This window comes from Rhinolophus ferrumequinum, chromosome 25, assembly GCF_004115265.2.
Source record: "Rhinolophus ferrumequinum isolate MPI-CBG mRhiFer1 chromosome 25, mRhiFer1_v1.p, whole genome shotgun sequence".
NCBI lineage: Eukaryota > Metazoa > Chordata > Mammalia > Chiroptera > Rhinolophidae > Rhinolophus > Rhinolophus ferrumequinum.
In genome coordinates, this window is record NC_046308.1 from 12,609,905 (window position 1) to 12,625,480 (window position 15,576).

Genomic DNA, 15,576 nt, shown 5'->3' on the forward strand with positions numbered 1-15,576 from the left:
CTGCACATCTATGGTCAATCGATTTTTAACAAAAGTGCAAAAGGAATTCAATGGGGGAAAGAATAGAGTGTTTTCAACAGATGGTGCTAGGAACAACTGAGCATCCATATTCCAAAAAATAAACCCCAATCCACACCTCACACCACACATCTAAACTGACTCAAACGGATCATAGATCTCAATGTAAAATCCACAATGATAAAACTTCTGAAGAAAATATAGGAGGACGTGGAGAAACTGGAACCATTGTGCACTGTGGGCGGGAATATAAACTGGGGCAGCCATGATGAAAACAGTACAGCAGTTCCTCAAAAAATTAAAAAACAGAATTACCATCTGATCCATCAATTCCCCTCCTGGATATATACCAAAAAGAACTGAAAGCAGAGCTCTGAGATATTTGTACACCTACGTGCATCACGGCATTATCCACAATAGACAAAAGGTGGAAGCAGCCCAAGAGTCCAACCATGGATGAACGGATAAACAAAATGCGTATACACACACAATGGAGAATTATTCACGCTTAAAAAGGAAGGACATTCTGACACTGCTCTAACGTGGGTGAGCCTTGATGGCTTTATGCTAAGTGAAATACGCCAGTCACAAAATGACAAATACTGTCATTCCACCTAGATGAGGTACCTGGAATAGTCAAACTCATAGAGACAGAAAGTAGGATAATAGTTGTCAAGGACTTCCGGGAAAGGGCAATGGGGAGGTATCGTGTAACAGGCACAGAGTTTCAGTTTTGCAAGATGAACTGTTCTGGAGATGGATGGATGGTGCTGTCGGTTGCACAACTATGTGAATGGACGTGATGCCACTGAACGGCACACCTAAAAATGCTTAAAATGATACATTTTATGTTATGTACATGTATTAATCATGTTTTTTATTTTCTATATTTCATGATGCTTTGACATCTTGGGGCCTCAGTGACCAGGGAGAGATCGCCCCTCCCAAGGTTAATCCACCTCTACCGATAGTAAATGACTTGCCTGGAATGTGCAAGCCAACCAATCCAGAGCCCATACTCTGAACCACCTCCTCTCTCTGGCTTTTACCCTCCAGGAGGCCTCTGTCCTTATCATCCCAGGGCCAGGTACCAGAGCACTAGGGACCACCCCGTACAGCCCAGAGCCCACCAAAATTATTCAGACTATCCAATCCCAAACGTGCTCAGCTGCTTGCCTTTCCTCGCCCATTCTTTTGCTCAGAAACCACAATGAGGGCTTTTTGCACATGCTGTCCCCTCACTCTGCCTGCAACCAACCTCAGGGTTCTCTCTTGTGGCCCTGAGAGGACTGGCATAACCCCCTCCTCCCGGGAACTGACAGGAATAAACTATCTTTTCAACAGCAGTCGTCTCCTGATCCATTGGCCTTACCACACGTGAACAAAATCAAAATCCCGGCTATATTTTACAGCAGCATATTTTAGCACAGTTTTTAAAAGATAAATACTTTTTTGAGAGTATTGAGAATATAGAGACTAAGTCACATTTGATACATGTATGCTACAGAAGTTTAGCATGGTAGTTAAAAGAGTGGAGACTCAGGAGTCAAGTCCCCTGCATTTAAATGCTGGTCCACCACATACTAGCTTTGCAATGTTGAGCAAGTTACTTACCCACGTGCCTTAGTTTCCTCATATATAAAGTGGGGATAATAATAGAATGCACCTCGTTGGGCTTTGTGAGGATTAAATGGGTTAAAACAAGAAAAGTGCTTAGGACAGTTCCAAGAATATAGTAAGCACTCTATAAATGTCAACTATTACTGTTATGGAGTCTGCAGCCATTTAAAAAAAAAGGAAGGAGATCTGTATGTGTTGACATGGAAATATATATTGAGGGGGAAAAAGTCCCAACTGTGTCCATTTTTTTTTGTCCATTTTTTAAATGAGAGAGATATAAGCAAACATTTTTTCTGGGAAAAGTTACATAATTATAACAAACGGGGCCCCCCAAAAGTATACTAGAAACTCTCAGGTTATTTTGGGGGAAAGGAAATAGGGATCTAGAATAAGGTGTTTTTTATACTTTTGTTTTTTATTCAACACCTCCTGTGCTACTTGAAGTTTTTACCATGTTTATTCATACCTAAAAATGTAGACATATAAGTTCTTGGAAGATCGTGGGAATATTTTTCATTGCTCTTTATTGCCACCTAGGGGATGATGGGGGCATTGCCTGCCACGATCACTATCATTGCTGTTAACCTTATTCGCTATTTAATATGTTATCCCACCTACTTGATTTAGTATCTTACACCAAGCAATTCATGACCTCCACCTTTCAGATGTCAGTGCGTTTTGTAAAAATTAGAAACATGGATCCATAGTTATAAAAGTCATAGATGTTACAACACAACAAAAAAACACATCACCTAGTTTGACTTCTTTGCTGAGTGACCATTCCAGCTTTATATTTATAATCTTAATCAGCCTGACCCATTGGCTTGCCCCAAATAATTTCACCCTTCACTCAATGTTCTATCCATAATGCCCACATTTCTGCATTAGTCTGGCTGCCTGCGTTTGAATACTGGTTCCCATGAATTCCTAGCTGTGTGACCTTGAACAAGTCACTTCACCTCTCTGAGCTTCAGTCTCCTCATCTATAAAATACAAGTGATAATAATAATAGATCCCTCACAGGACTCTTGGGGGATTACAAGTTGATATACCAAGCACAATGCCACACACATAATAGGGCTTGATAAACAAATTTCACTGTTAACACCTGCAGTCTTCAAATCTCAAATTAATTGTCATTTCCTCCCGGAAGCCTTCCCTCACTTCCTGACTAAGTCACATACCTCTCACTAGGTCATATTTCTCCTTCCTAGTATTTGTCACACATGACTGTTAGATGATTATACGACTAACGTATCTAACTATTGCTTCCCTACTAGATCATAAACACTACGAGCATGGAATGTGGGTCTAGTTTTGCCCATCATTGTATCCCCAGGTCTACCACAATGCCTGGCAGCTAGTAGTTGCACCATACATAATTACGGATAAAGAAACGAATTAATGAAGTTAGAAAACTGGAGGCCTCTAAAAATTAAATGTTAACTAGAACAAGTGTCATGACCCAGTTAGATTCTGATGGTTGGGGTGGAGGGGTCGTCTTGTTAGACAGTGTGCATAAAATGAATTGGAAAAGGATAAACTGTACACCTCTACCATCTGTCCTAGGACCAGCCCCGGGATGGTTTGTTTTACTTAATCGAGGCCAGGGCCACTGCTAGTGCCTATGGTGTATTTGTCCAAATTAGGAAAAGGCACCCGTTCCTCCAGGCAGGTGGAATCTCAGAAACTACTTGCCTCCTTGGGGAGGCGTTCCTATGCGGGGTACACCTGCACAGCCCCAGTTACTGGGCTGTCTCATTGGTTGAAAAAACACAGAAAGCATCCATGGGATATCAGTTATCTTATCCAAGCCAGAGCAGAAGTCTTGAAACTTTCTTCATGCATGAAAGCATCTGCATAGCTCAGATTAGGGGTGTACAGCTCATGTGTTCTTCCTTATCTCTCAAGTTGTGTGGGAGAGACCCCAAAACTCATCATTTTCATGTCCTGACTATTATGAGCAAGAAAAACAGCTCAAAGAATGCATCCTGGGTTACCCGTTGGCCTAGCCTGAGTCCCTTCTGGGCTCCCATAGAACCCCTGGCCTACCTGTATTATTGCCTTTCTGCGAGTCTATTTCCACCTCTACTCTATGGATCCTTCTCAGGCTGGAAACCATGTCTTATTTGGTCTTCTAATATTTGTTTTTAAATTACAAAAGCAGTATATCCTTAAGATAGAAAAGTTTTCAAATAAACTGAAGAGTGAAAGTTCCCTTTCTATCTGCTCCTTTTCCAATCCGCTTCTCTTCCCAGAGGGGACCACTATTAACAGCGTGTTGTACATCTTTCCAGAACTTCCAATTTGCCAACCATAATGAGGCCAATAAAAGTGCTAATGTTTATTGAATGTTTACTAAGTCGGGTGCTATGCTAGGCACTTTTTGTGCATGTTCTCAATTAATTCATAAAACAAGCCTATAAGGTTGGTGATATTTTTATTCCCCATTTCACAAGAGAGGAAACCAAGATGATGGTTACTAAGTGATAAAGCCAGAATTTGAACGGAGGCAGGCTGACTCTTAACCTCCACTTGCTTTTGGGATTTGGAATGTCATAGGCACTTCTCCATTATTACCCATGTAATCCTCTTTTCTTTTCCCCTCCCCTTTTTGTGATATTCTGTCTGCTTTATTTTTTTATTTCTTCCTTTTCAAAGCTTACTCAGTATTCCATAAAATGGAGTATTTAATTCATTAAGCCATTCTCCTGCTGACAAACTTTTTAGGATTTAGCAGCTTTTCACTTCCTTAATTCATCAAACCTAAGATTCCACTGATTGTCAGAAGCACCCAGTTTCAGAGAGATTAAAATGTGCATCTCAGAATTAATGTATTATGGCACTAGACACAATGCTACAAATGAACGCGCTTGCATATAATTTTCATGTGTTTCTGTAGAAGTTTCCTATAAATAAAATTGTGCACCAAAATAAAGGTGCATTTTTCATTTTCATAGATGCTGCCGAATTCCCCTCTAGGAGGTCACATCTTAGTCATTTGTGTCTCCCATTTACTTAGCACAATGTCTGGCACTTTGTAGGTACAAAATAAATGTTTGTTCAGCGGACAAAATGCATGACCAGGCCCAGCAAACGCAACGCATTTTGAGATACTCACAGGCAAAAACAAAACAAAACAAACAAAAAACCCCCACACAAGGAAACCATGACAGTGATAAGAGTAGAATATTTTAGTACCACATGTTTACACACTTGCTGAAGCACTGGCTACAGTAAATGACAAGCGCTAATAAATAAATGCATTTTATGCAGAATGATGTGTTCAGAGTGATTACAAAACATCTTGCAAAATTACCTCTAAAATGGCTGTGCACTCACTTTTTAAAAAATACACTAATAACTCCAACATTTTACAGCCCCCAAGCGAGACACGGGAAACTTCCAGGAATCTTATGGTCTGTCATTTTACACTCGAGGTGATTCTAAGGCACTCAACGGTGTGAGAACTAGCGCATTACAGGGCTTTAACGAAAGGAGTCTCTTAATTAGATTTGCCCTTTACAACGAGCCCTTTGGCTGTACAGCCTAGAACCTACTGGAAGTGGGAAAGACATCTAAGATCCCTAAATACCGTAGCATCACTCACCCCTGCGCGGGGAGGGCGGCCCAGACGGTCGGCGCGCTGGTGCGCCCCCTGCCGGCCTTCAGCAGCCTCGTTCTGGGTCGGCTAGGTCTGCCAACTGCGACTGCGCACTCCGAGGCCCAAGGAGGCCGCCTCACGGCGCCGGCGACCGCGCCAATCCTGACCGGAAACGGAAATAAGGGAGACTTAGCCTCATGCGCTTCGCCGGCCCAAACTATCCCGTGGGCCCCGCCCCTTTTCGGAAGTGCCGGAAGCGGAAGTTGCTAAGAGGTGGGGGGAGTTGTCGGGGAGACTGTCGGGTTATGTTCGCGCTCCAGGAGCTCGCGCCTCCGCTACCCGAGCAGGTAAAGGCACGATGGTGAAACCTTGCCAGTGGTGCTGATCCGGCTCAAACCGGATCCCGGCCAGGAACCCTAACCCAAGCGGTGCGGTACCCGGTGCTCCGATTCTTTCCTTAGGGTCCTTGTGACTCCCTGATTCCGGAAGTCCCCTGTACTTTGCCTGGAGTGAAGTCCGGCTTCCTGGTGTCCCGGTAGACCCCCCGCCATGGGCAACACGAGCAGCGAGCGCGCCGCGCTGGAGCGCCAAGGCGGCCATAAGACCCCCCGAAGGGACAGCTCGGGGGGCGCCAAGGATGGGGACAGGCCCAAGATCCTGATGGACAGCCCTGAGGACGCCGACCTCTTCCACTCGGAGGAAATCAAGGTGAGGAGAGGTGGGGGAATCCGATTCCCGCCACAACCCCTCTGAAACTCATCATCAGAAGTGGGAGGGAGGCGATACTTCACCCTCTGCGCTTAGAAGCCAGATGGCTCTGTGAGATCCCTCGTAGCCCGGGAGCCAGTGTCTAATTACCGATATGAGAAAATCACCCTGAGGGAGGAGGAACTGCGTGTAACATCATTAAGGAGAGGGCGGCTCTGGGACAGTTTCAAATTCTTAATTAAGATCGCGGAGCTAGCAGTAATAGCCCCGGTCTCTGCTTTTCTCTCTCGGGTATTCTAATTTGACAACTTTGAGAAACCGTCCCTCACCTTTAGGAAGACTGGCAGTTTTTGTAATAGTTGTTTTTGCAGTTTATTGTCAATGTTGGAGATAAACCAGAGCACCCACCAGAGGTGTTTAGTTCTGCCCAATATTTTTGGTTCGCCCTGCTTATTTAGAGCGGGCACAGAAAAGTCATTGGACTTCTGGGGGTCAGCGGGTAAGTGAAGTGTCAGTCTGAAGGAGGCGGCCCCTTGGCAATTCATCTTCTCTCCCCTGTTGTTTCAATGACTTAATATTGTAAACACACCAAAGCAAACATTTTTTGCTTGGCCAAATTTGAGCCTCCTGCGGCAGTCTGCGTTAACTTATCAAAAACTCTGAAGATGATTCTAGACTCCTGCTTCAGCCACTTTCCTGTTAACCACCTGATGTGGTCTGTTTCCAACTGGGAAGCCTGGTCCAAGGACACTTAATGATTCTGGCAGCTGATGTGTAATGTGGTGTAGCCTAAAAAGCAAAAAAAAATTCCTTAAGGACAATGCAACAAAGTAGGTTCAGGGAAAATGAAGGTGCATACCCACCCCTCCCACTCAGCCCAACACTTTCTCTGTTAGTATTCAGTTGTACACTAATCATCATTGTCCATTAATTAGGCTTATTGCCTGGCAAATCATTCCAACTTGACTCACACTTTTTCTTAGACGTTGGGCTGGGCGATCACATTATTTTCTTACATCCTCATTCGGCTCTTGGCTCTAATATAAAGAGTCTGCTTCTACTTGGCCTTCCATCCTGTGATTGAACTTCTTTCTGAACCTGTTGCATTCCTGAGGAGCTGTGTGCAATTGAAATCCTGTTTCTCCAACGACTTGACATCCCTTCCCTGAGAAATCATTTTGGCCCAAGGATGGCTGTTTAAAACATCATAAAAATGAAACTGTTTTCTTCAAGAAATATTTGTTGTTCTGTTGCTGTTCCAAAACTCCTCTAAGAAATGTTTAGCATACAGAAAATCTGTGGAGAATGAGTTTCAATAGTCCGTTATCATTTCCTCAGAAGTTTCTGAAATGGTGTAGCAGAGACACTGCATAGAATGCCCCAGATAGCCAAAAAAAAAAAAAAAGTCATGGATTCTTTTAACTACACTAGTTTACCATTTTGGCTGTGGTTAGTTAGCACATCCTCGGTGGAAAGTGATTCTGGTCTGTTATTCTTAAATCTGTAGGTCTTTTTTAAGCTCAAAGAATGCAGGCATTTTTTAAGATATGCTCAGGTCAGTATTTGGAGTAAAGGTGCTCGAAGGCTGCTAGGCACCTTCAAGGGTCTTTCCCATCCTGGAATTCCTGCTGTTTTAAAGTCTTTGCCTTCTGATTCGGAAAAATGTAAAAGATCCAAAGCCACATATATTTCACCCCGAGTTGAACGTGTTTATTTCTCTTATTCTGGAACACCTCAGTTACACATCACTTCCTACCCTAGAAGTTCCTTTTTAACCATAATGAAGGTCAATCTTTGTCTTAGTCTTTTTCTCCAGCGTGTGGACGACACTCAGTGAATAGTTTTTCCCTTCCTTAGAATCTGGATTTGCCAATTTTCAAGCTGACACCTCTGGAATTACCCCTCATAAATTTTCATGTACTTCAAATCTTGCCTAATAAAGGGAAGAAAATGACCTTTATTAAGCTAGTTTTGAATTCATTGCAGCCTTCTTCCAAGTGAGTTTTATAGTTTCTCCTAGAATCTTAAGGTAGCCCTCTTTTAGTAACAAGAGTAGCTAATAATTTGTAACACACTTACTATGTGTCTGATACTATGCAGAGCATTTTGTGGACTTTCTCAATCTTCACAATAATCTTAAATAGTTTCTGTTATCTCCATTTTGCAAGTGGGGAAACTGAGGCACAGCTGGTCAGTGAACAAGCCTGAATATGATCCTGTGCAGTAACCACTGCCTCTTTAAAATGAATTGTCAGTGTTGGGGTAACTGTGTAAGGAGCTCACTAACGACTTCCTGTCCCCGAGTAAACTGCTCTATTTCTAGGCTCCAGAGAAGGAAGAATTCCTGGCGTGGCAGCATGATCTGGAAGTGAATGATAAAGCTCCTGCCCAGGCGCGGCCAACTGTATTTCGATGGACGGGGGGCGGAAAGGAAGTGTACTTATCTGGGACCTTTAACAACTGGAGTAAGCTTCCCCTCACAAGAAGGTAATTGGCCCGGGGAGTATACATGTCTTAACCCAGAGATAATTCTGTTTCTAAATGATCTCTGCACGTGGATGGAAAGGGATGTTTTTATAAAATGAATGCTGAATGGAAAAATAATCTTGCCGAATAATTCATAGGGTTCAGATCCCACACCCATAGTACTCTCTAGGTTTAGAGCACACTTAGAGAAAACATCTCTTGGTTACAAGTATTTCTGTTTCACAGACATCTTCTGCTTCAGATAGTCTGCTGTGTGTTTGTTCAGGCAGGACTTGTTCTTCAGAGAGAGAGAAATCTATTCCTAGTATAGTGGAGAGAGCACCAGGCTGGGATCTTCGAGGCCGGGATTTGAGTCCACATTGGCAGAGCTAAGCTGAGCCTCAGTGTTCCTATCTGTAAGAGGGAATATTGGGCCAGGTGATCTCTGAGGTTCCTTCTGACTTTGAAAGGTACATGTTACGTAGGCAACGTTAGCAGGACTACACAGTAAAACAACTTAGTGGGAAGCCTAGCATGGACTTCTGTCTGAAATTGTCAGTGAAGGAGCATCTTCACTAGTGAGCACTTTGAGGAAACGGAGAAATCGTTCCCTGCTGGGCCAGGCTTGATCATTGTCAGGGGCCTGCCTGCTTTTCTAGCGCTAACGTTAGTGTGGAGGGAGCTGCTGGGTACAGTTACAAGTCACTTCAAGTCAGGGCAACAAAACAGTCAAATGGAAGAGGTTTTCTGGAACCTCTTTAGTAGTTCTGCCAGCTTCTTTGGAGAACTATTTAATGTGCATCCATTAAATTGATCCCCTCTCCTGCCCAAGGCAAACTGACAGGGTAAAACTTGGCAGCAGGCCGTTGATCTTGTGTTGCTGGCCTCCTTGGCATCCAGTCTGCCAGGTGGTGGTTCGCTTGCAAGTTGACAAGGACAAGTAGCTGTTTGTTGACCTTTCGATGTGGATTGACCTAGGCTTGTGGGTTCCTGGTAGTGAAGCAAAGTAAGTTTTCAAGAAAATCTCTTGCATTGCTGCAGCTTTGTACGTCTTCTAGATTGAGATCATTTTATTGAGATGTCTGAATTGGTTAAAAATGTTTATTCTCCTGCAGCTGAACTCTGGGTTTTACGTGGAATAGTTTTGTTCTATGGCTGGTTCTGTAAGTAAGCTAAGGGGGCAGCCTGCCCCGCTGAAAACCTCCGCTTCCTTTTTCCTCGCAGCCACAATAACTTTGTAGCCATTCTGGATCTGCCGGAAGGAGAGCATCAGTACAAGTTCTTCGTGGACGGTCAGTGGACACACGACCCTTCTGAGGTACTCTTCCTCCCGCCCTCGGTCTGTATAAGCCAAACAAGTCACCGTCCCGTACAGATCTTCGCCAGGTCCCTTTGTCCTGCTGGGAAAAGTCCCTGTGTGGCTGAGCTAGACAGCAGCGCTGATTGTCAGACCCCTGGCATACTTGCCCGAGAGGGGCAGGTTGGCTAGCCAGGAGCTGAGCCCCTCCAGCCCGGAATTATAAGTCCTCCAAAGAAAAACCCAGAGGCCTTCCACGTTATGACGTCTGCCTGTCTGTCTCTTCCCAGCCAATAGTAACCAGCCAGCTTGGCACAGTTAACAACATCATTCAAGTGAAGAAAACTGACTTTGAAGTATTTGATGCTTTAATGGTGGATTCCCAAAAGTGCTCCGATGTGTCTGGTATGAACAGTTATTTTATACCACGTGTGTGCAGGTGGGGGCTGCGCAGTCTAGACATACTCTTGTTTCTCTCACCTCTCACTCTTGAGCTCAAGCTGCCCAATCGGGTGGACGTCTGTAGCTCCCTAAAGTGCCACAAAACTGATTCCTAACTGTGTCAGGTCAGGTCGTTGAAATCTAGCCCTGAGGGGGTAGTGAGTCCTTTTGGGGGGGGTGAAGGGGGCATCTCCAGTATTCAGAGAGCAGACCATTGAAACGGAACCAGAGCTTGGTCTCGGGCCGGGTCAGGGCCCAAGAGGCCCGGGAGTGGCCGTGGGTCAGTGGTGAGCCAGTGCTGGGAGGCCTGCCAGCTCCCTGCCTGCTCACAACCCACTCGGGGTACTCGGCCTGACGGGTGATAAACAGACACCTGTGACCTTGGCCGTCACTTGTGTGGTACATTAGCACCTTGTTGGGAGAAAGGCTCACCACGGAAAAAGGCTACATAGCACAGCCGGCTCAGTGCAGGCCTCCTTAAACTTCCTCCTCTTTTAAGAGTCATCCAATCACATACCTTCCAGTAAATTGCTTTCCATCCAAACCCACAGGAAGAAACTGCCTGGAAACATGATACGTACAGTTCAGGGGCAGGGATGTGTTGTAATCTGAAGTGTCAACAGCAGTTGCACTGCAGGGTTTAAACAGTTCTTGCGGGGGTTAAGCAATTCCTGGACCCCTATAGGAGGCAGGGCAAAGCTTGCCCAGGACTGCCTGCCAGTCTAAGGAAATGGACTCAGTTGAGTTTACAGGATGATTCTTCAGTGTCACCTGGCTAGCCCTGGAGGTTCTGCCAGCAGCATCCCTTACTCTTCTCAGCTCAGAAATCAGTGGGAAATCGACCTTGGTGGGCTTGCTGTGGCTGACGAGTCAGGTGGTTGAGTAGGAATGCCAAAAACCACGTTCTTCTGTCTGGCTAGTTGCCTAATTTTTTAAAGAAATCATTTCTTTCTTTTTCAGATAGGTGGGCATTGAATAGAAGAAAGGCCCAAATATCCTCTACTTACCGATAAATATAATTTGAGGCCATATACCAAAGCTTTTAGTCACATTTCTGCAGCATAGATCACCTGGGAAAAGAAAACTGACCCCTCACTGCTGGCAAACCAATTTCAGGCTCTCTGTAGACTTCTGAAAAGACACTTTCTTAAAATGTATATTTACTCCTAATGGCTCAGTTTTCTGCACTTCATGCTTTTCTCAGTTTCCTGCTGTGATACGGTTGGGTCATGTGAAGGGAGCCGGTTCTCTAGAAAATGATGTGGAAGGAACTGGCAGAGCCGGGCTGTGTCAGATTTATTCCAGACAGCCCAAGGATCAGGCGCCCAGCCCCATCCTAGGTGTCCTTGGACTAACAGCTCGGTCCCTTCCCGCTGGCCAAATATCACTGAGTGAGCTGCTGCTTAAAGTTAAGAAACACTGGACTTCTAGAAGCTTCTTTGTCTGTATAATTGAGATACTCAAGCAAGAGTTGGAAAGGAACCGGAGAGTGATGGAGTCTTTAGAGGTCAGGTTTTCAGTTTTGTTTCGTTTTGAAATGGGCTGGTGCGGTGCCTCGTATAACCTGTTTTGGCCACTGCCTGTGTATAAACAGGCTGCTTTATCTTCTGTTTTATTCTGGCTGGTGGCGCTCACAATTTGGGATTACCCCCTTAAGCCTCACTCGAAGCCTGAGCTTTGCAGTTTTTCCAGCTCGGCTTGAAGCGAGAAGTAGTTTTATTCTGCGGCGGCATATCAAGTTAGGCTACTGGGAACCTCTTCCTCCTTAGTCTGCCGTCTGCCCCACACTCACTGGCTTTGCCACAGCTGCCATCTTCCATCACAGCACCTGAGTTCACTGCTGAATTTTTATGCCAGTCACCCAAATACCAGAAGGGTTTTCTCATGGCCTCTGCTCTTCACGCTTGAGGCCTGTATATCCTTCAAGAGAACGTAAGTTTGTATTGAGGCAACAAGAGACAGGGAGCCCTAGACAGTGCCATCAATTAAATGAGACTGCTTCTAGAACTGATTGTCCAAGTAAATGTGCTGTCACCATCTCCCAGGAGAGCTGTCCAGTTCCCCGCCAGGACCCTACCATCAGGAGCCCTACATCTCAAAACCAGAAGAACGGTTCAAAGCGCCACCCATCCTGCCCCCGCATCTGCTCCAGGTCATCCTGAACAAGGACACGGGGATTTCTGTGAGTACACAGGTGTCCGCCCATTCCGTCCTCCGTGGTCATGTGCGGCTGCTCCTCTCTCCATCCACCTCTCACGAAGCAGCCGGTGAAAACGCTCAGTGTCACTCATCAGTATTGGCTGCCAGAGTCCACCTCTGATGCGGGTACAGGCCACACTCGCAAGCTGTTCCCAAGTGTGGGGGCTGCCTCCCCAGTCCACAAAGCCTTTCTGACCTTTTCTCCGTGCCTTTCACTCCTGCCTCAGCCTAGGCCCCATTCCTTTTCAATTTCATGACAAGATATCCAACCACCCCTGCTCGGTAAGCTACATAATAGAATTCCTTGTCTCGCCCCCAATTTTTAGAATCTTGTTTTAATCACCAAATCGCTTTCAGAAACATCACTGCCCTTAGATCAAAATTTGGGGTATCTGGGTAACGCACACTTCCTCTGAGGTCGGTATTACCTGCAGAAAGAAGCGCGGATCCTCCTGGATCCCGAAGAACGCCTCATTCCTCCCTTGTGATTTTTCCACTCAGTTTAACCTGAATTGCCAAGCACCCCAGCTCTGGAACGCACGGCCTAAATCTTGAGAGTCTAGAGGTCCTTCAGCTTTGTCCAAGCCACCACCCAAAAGGCACAGGGTTATAAGGTGGGAATCACACGGCGCTGTGGCTCGGGCCCCACACAGAAGTGGGTGCACGGACCGAGATGAGCTGCGTGCATACGCGTGCAGGCGACCCCTGCAGTGGCCGTGGTATGTTAGCCAGGCAGCCACCGCTCTCGGGGCAGGTTTCCCCATATGGAGAGTGTCCAGGTGCACGCCTGACAGCTGAGCTGGCTTTTGCCCTACGTCTTTTCTGTGTGGAATCAGCAATGGGAAAATTGAGGAATAGAATTGGAAAAAAACACCCAGATTTCTGGTTTCTCTTAAAAAACTGGAAGGTGTGGCAACATTAAATGCCAGTCCTTTGCGAGCTTCTGTGGAGTAAGTAACAGTGCCTCTCCCACTCCCCCAATCATGCATTTCATTCTTCAGGCACCGTATCTGAGTCTTACAGACACGAGTTTGCAATCCACTGCTCAGGAGCGTGTGGTGTAGATGGTATCTTCCTGACCCTCCTGTCATGAGAGGACAGAGCCATGGCCCACATATCAGAGGCCACGTAACCAGAGACACACCCGTGAGCCCAGCAGGCACGCAGGGAGCACCCCGTAGTTGATCAGTGAGGTGTGACCCCCCTCACCTCGCCCGTCATCCTGGACAGGCTGTTTCGCTGCCTGACAGGAACAGGTGGTCCTGCGAGCCCGCCTACTTTCCTTTGCTATCTGGACTGTGAAACAAAGCGGGAAATCTTGATTTCTAAATCCTAAATGCTGACATCTTCTGTTCCCACACAGTGTGATCCAGCTTTGCTCCCTGAGCCCAACCACGTCATGTTGAACCACCTTTATGCGCTTTCCATCAAGGTAATGACATGTTAGCTGCTGTTGGAGTGTGTTTCTCATAAAGTGTGCTCCGAGACCCCCTCCCAACAATTACCTGGAGTTCTTACCTAAAGGGCAGCTTCCATGACCCGAGCCGACGCACAGGCTCCAGTCCTGAAGGCGGGCCCAGGAAGCTGTTTTTATTAAGCCCCCGGGGTGATTCTCGTGCACTCTAAAGTGAGCCCCCTGACTTATTCCTGCCTTTGACCATTTCCACCCTCTTCCTCAGGATGGAGTGATGGTGCTCAGCGCGACCCACCGGTACAAGAAAAAGTATGTCACCACCTTGTTATACAAGCCCATATGAAGAGCTGGGAGCCAGCAGTGGGCCCCGGGAACAGTTTGCACCACCAGGCCCCATGCAGGCGTGCTTCCCACTAGAGGGAATGGACTGTACATTTCTCATTTCACACTCTTCACATTTCACACCCGCCCTAGTCCTACTTGAAGGTTTGTTCCAGGAACAGCAGCTCCTGAAACACCTCGGTCTGTATCGGTCGTCCCAACGCACAGTGGCTGTGAATGGAGTTGAGGAAAGCAGGTCTGCAGCCCCCCGAGGAGCGTGAGCATGGGTGCAGTTCTAGACAGCTGCTGAACTGGTCATGGAGATTTCTCTTAAGCCAAAAATCAACACTAGCCACTTTGCTAGTAAAAATCTGGGAAGCAGGGACCGAGGCCACATAAAATTTCTAATTGTGCGTTTTTAGGGCCATCGACTTGTCGCTGTTGAGGCCTGGCTGTGGCGCTAAGTATAACAAGTACAGTGTTGGTTTTGCCTGTCCTCTGAAATCATAGCAATATTATCTCCTGTTCTCTGCTCCAGGGAGGTGTAATTTCTGTAGGAATTAGAACCTGTCTGATTTCCAGATGAAGTTTTACAATTGTTATTTACATTCGTATGCACTAAGTTTTATTGTTTTGTTATTTTTTTAACCAGAGGTGGCTGACTATACAGCCTTAGGGCAATTTTCTAATCACCCGAACTAAAGATCATGTGAATGAACAGTGCTCAGCAATAATCTGTTCTCAGAACAGACTTTGAAAACCACTGCCGGATTTCTCCATTAAGCTGGATGATCCTGTGACCATTCGCTGGAAGGTTGTCCAGCTTTTTATTCTAATCGTGATGAGGTGACAGTGTTACCGTAAGGACTTTGGAGAAGCACTCTGCTCGAGCCTGTGCCACCTTGCTCGGAACCTCTGTCCCTACTTAGCAAAGAAGGCTGTTGCTTATTCTGGAAGGATCTTTGAACTTGACAGCAGCCTTCTAAATGAGTCTCGGGAAGACATCCTTTGGACCAAAGCGAACCTCTTTGCACTCGGCCTGGTTTCCAGGGAGATGCCGCAGATGTGCCCGTTAGTGCAGGTTCTGTCCCCGAGTCAGCAGAAGCTGTCACTGTGCGCTGTGTTCCTGCTGCAGGACGGAGGACTGAGCTTCCTGGTTTCCAGTGCTTGTTTGGTAACCTGGAGTCTGGATACCCGTTTTTGTTACTGTTTTCAAAACACTGAATTACTATGACCTTGACATACCGGTTTCAATAAAGCTTTGTAAAGATAATGGGACATGTGTTTGGAGAAAGCTTTGATTTTTTCTTTTTTTTTCCCCTCAGTCCTTTGTAGAAGAGACTGGAACTCTGTTCCAGCGGTTATTCAGTGCAGTGCCTTTCTATCGTTTTCACATCTCAGCACATGTTGGAAATGGTACCATCCTGTGGCACTCAGGTGAGGCTCCGGCTACCCCATGACTTAGGGCCATTCTGTGACCCACCTGTT

The 15,576-nt window shown here is 46.0% G+C and overlaps 1 protein-coding gene across 1 annotated transcript; it reads left to right on the forward strand.

Moving 5' to 3' along the window:
• The first annotated feature begins 5,479 nt into the window (after nt 1-5,479).
• On the forward strand, nt 5,480-15,366 carry PRKAB1 (protein kinase AMP-activated non-catalytic subunit beta 1). Its single transcript, XM_033097137.1, has 8 exons — nt 5,480-5,589; nt 5,704-5,950; nt 8,274-8,437; nt 9,641-9,734; nt 10,004-10,118; nt 12,200-12,336; nt 13,717-13,785; nt 14,033-15,366. The coding sequence occupies exons 2-8, from the start codon at nt 5,792-5,794 to the stop codon at nt 14,108-14,110; spliced, it is 816 nt and encodes a 271-aa protein (XP_032953028.1). The 5' UTR covers nt 5,480-5,589; nt 5,704-5,791; the 3' UTR covers nt 14,111-15,366.
• Nucleotides 15,367-15,576: the final 210 nt, after the last annotated feature.

Coding starts and splice junctions, on each gene's coding strand:
- PRKAB1 (XM_033097137.1), top strand. CDS start 5,792: ATGGGCAACACGAGCAGCGAGCGCGCCGCGCTGGAGCGCCAAGGCGGC. Junction 9,735..10,003: donor GGACACACGACCCTTCTGAG/GTACTCTTCCTC, acceptor GTCTCTTCCCAG/CCAATAGTAACCAGCCAGCT. Junction 12,337..13,716: donor ACAAGGACACGGGGATTTCT/GTGAGTACACAG, acceptor GTTCCCACACAG/TGTGATCCAGCTTTGCTCCC.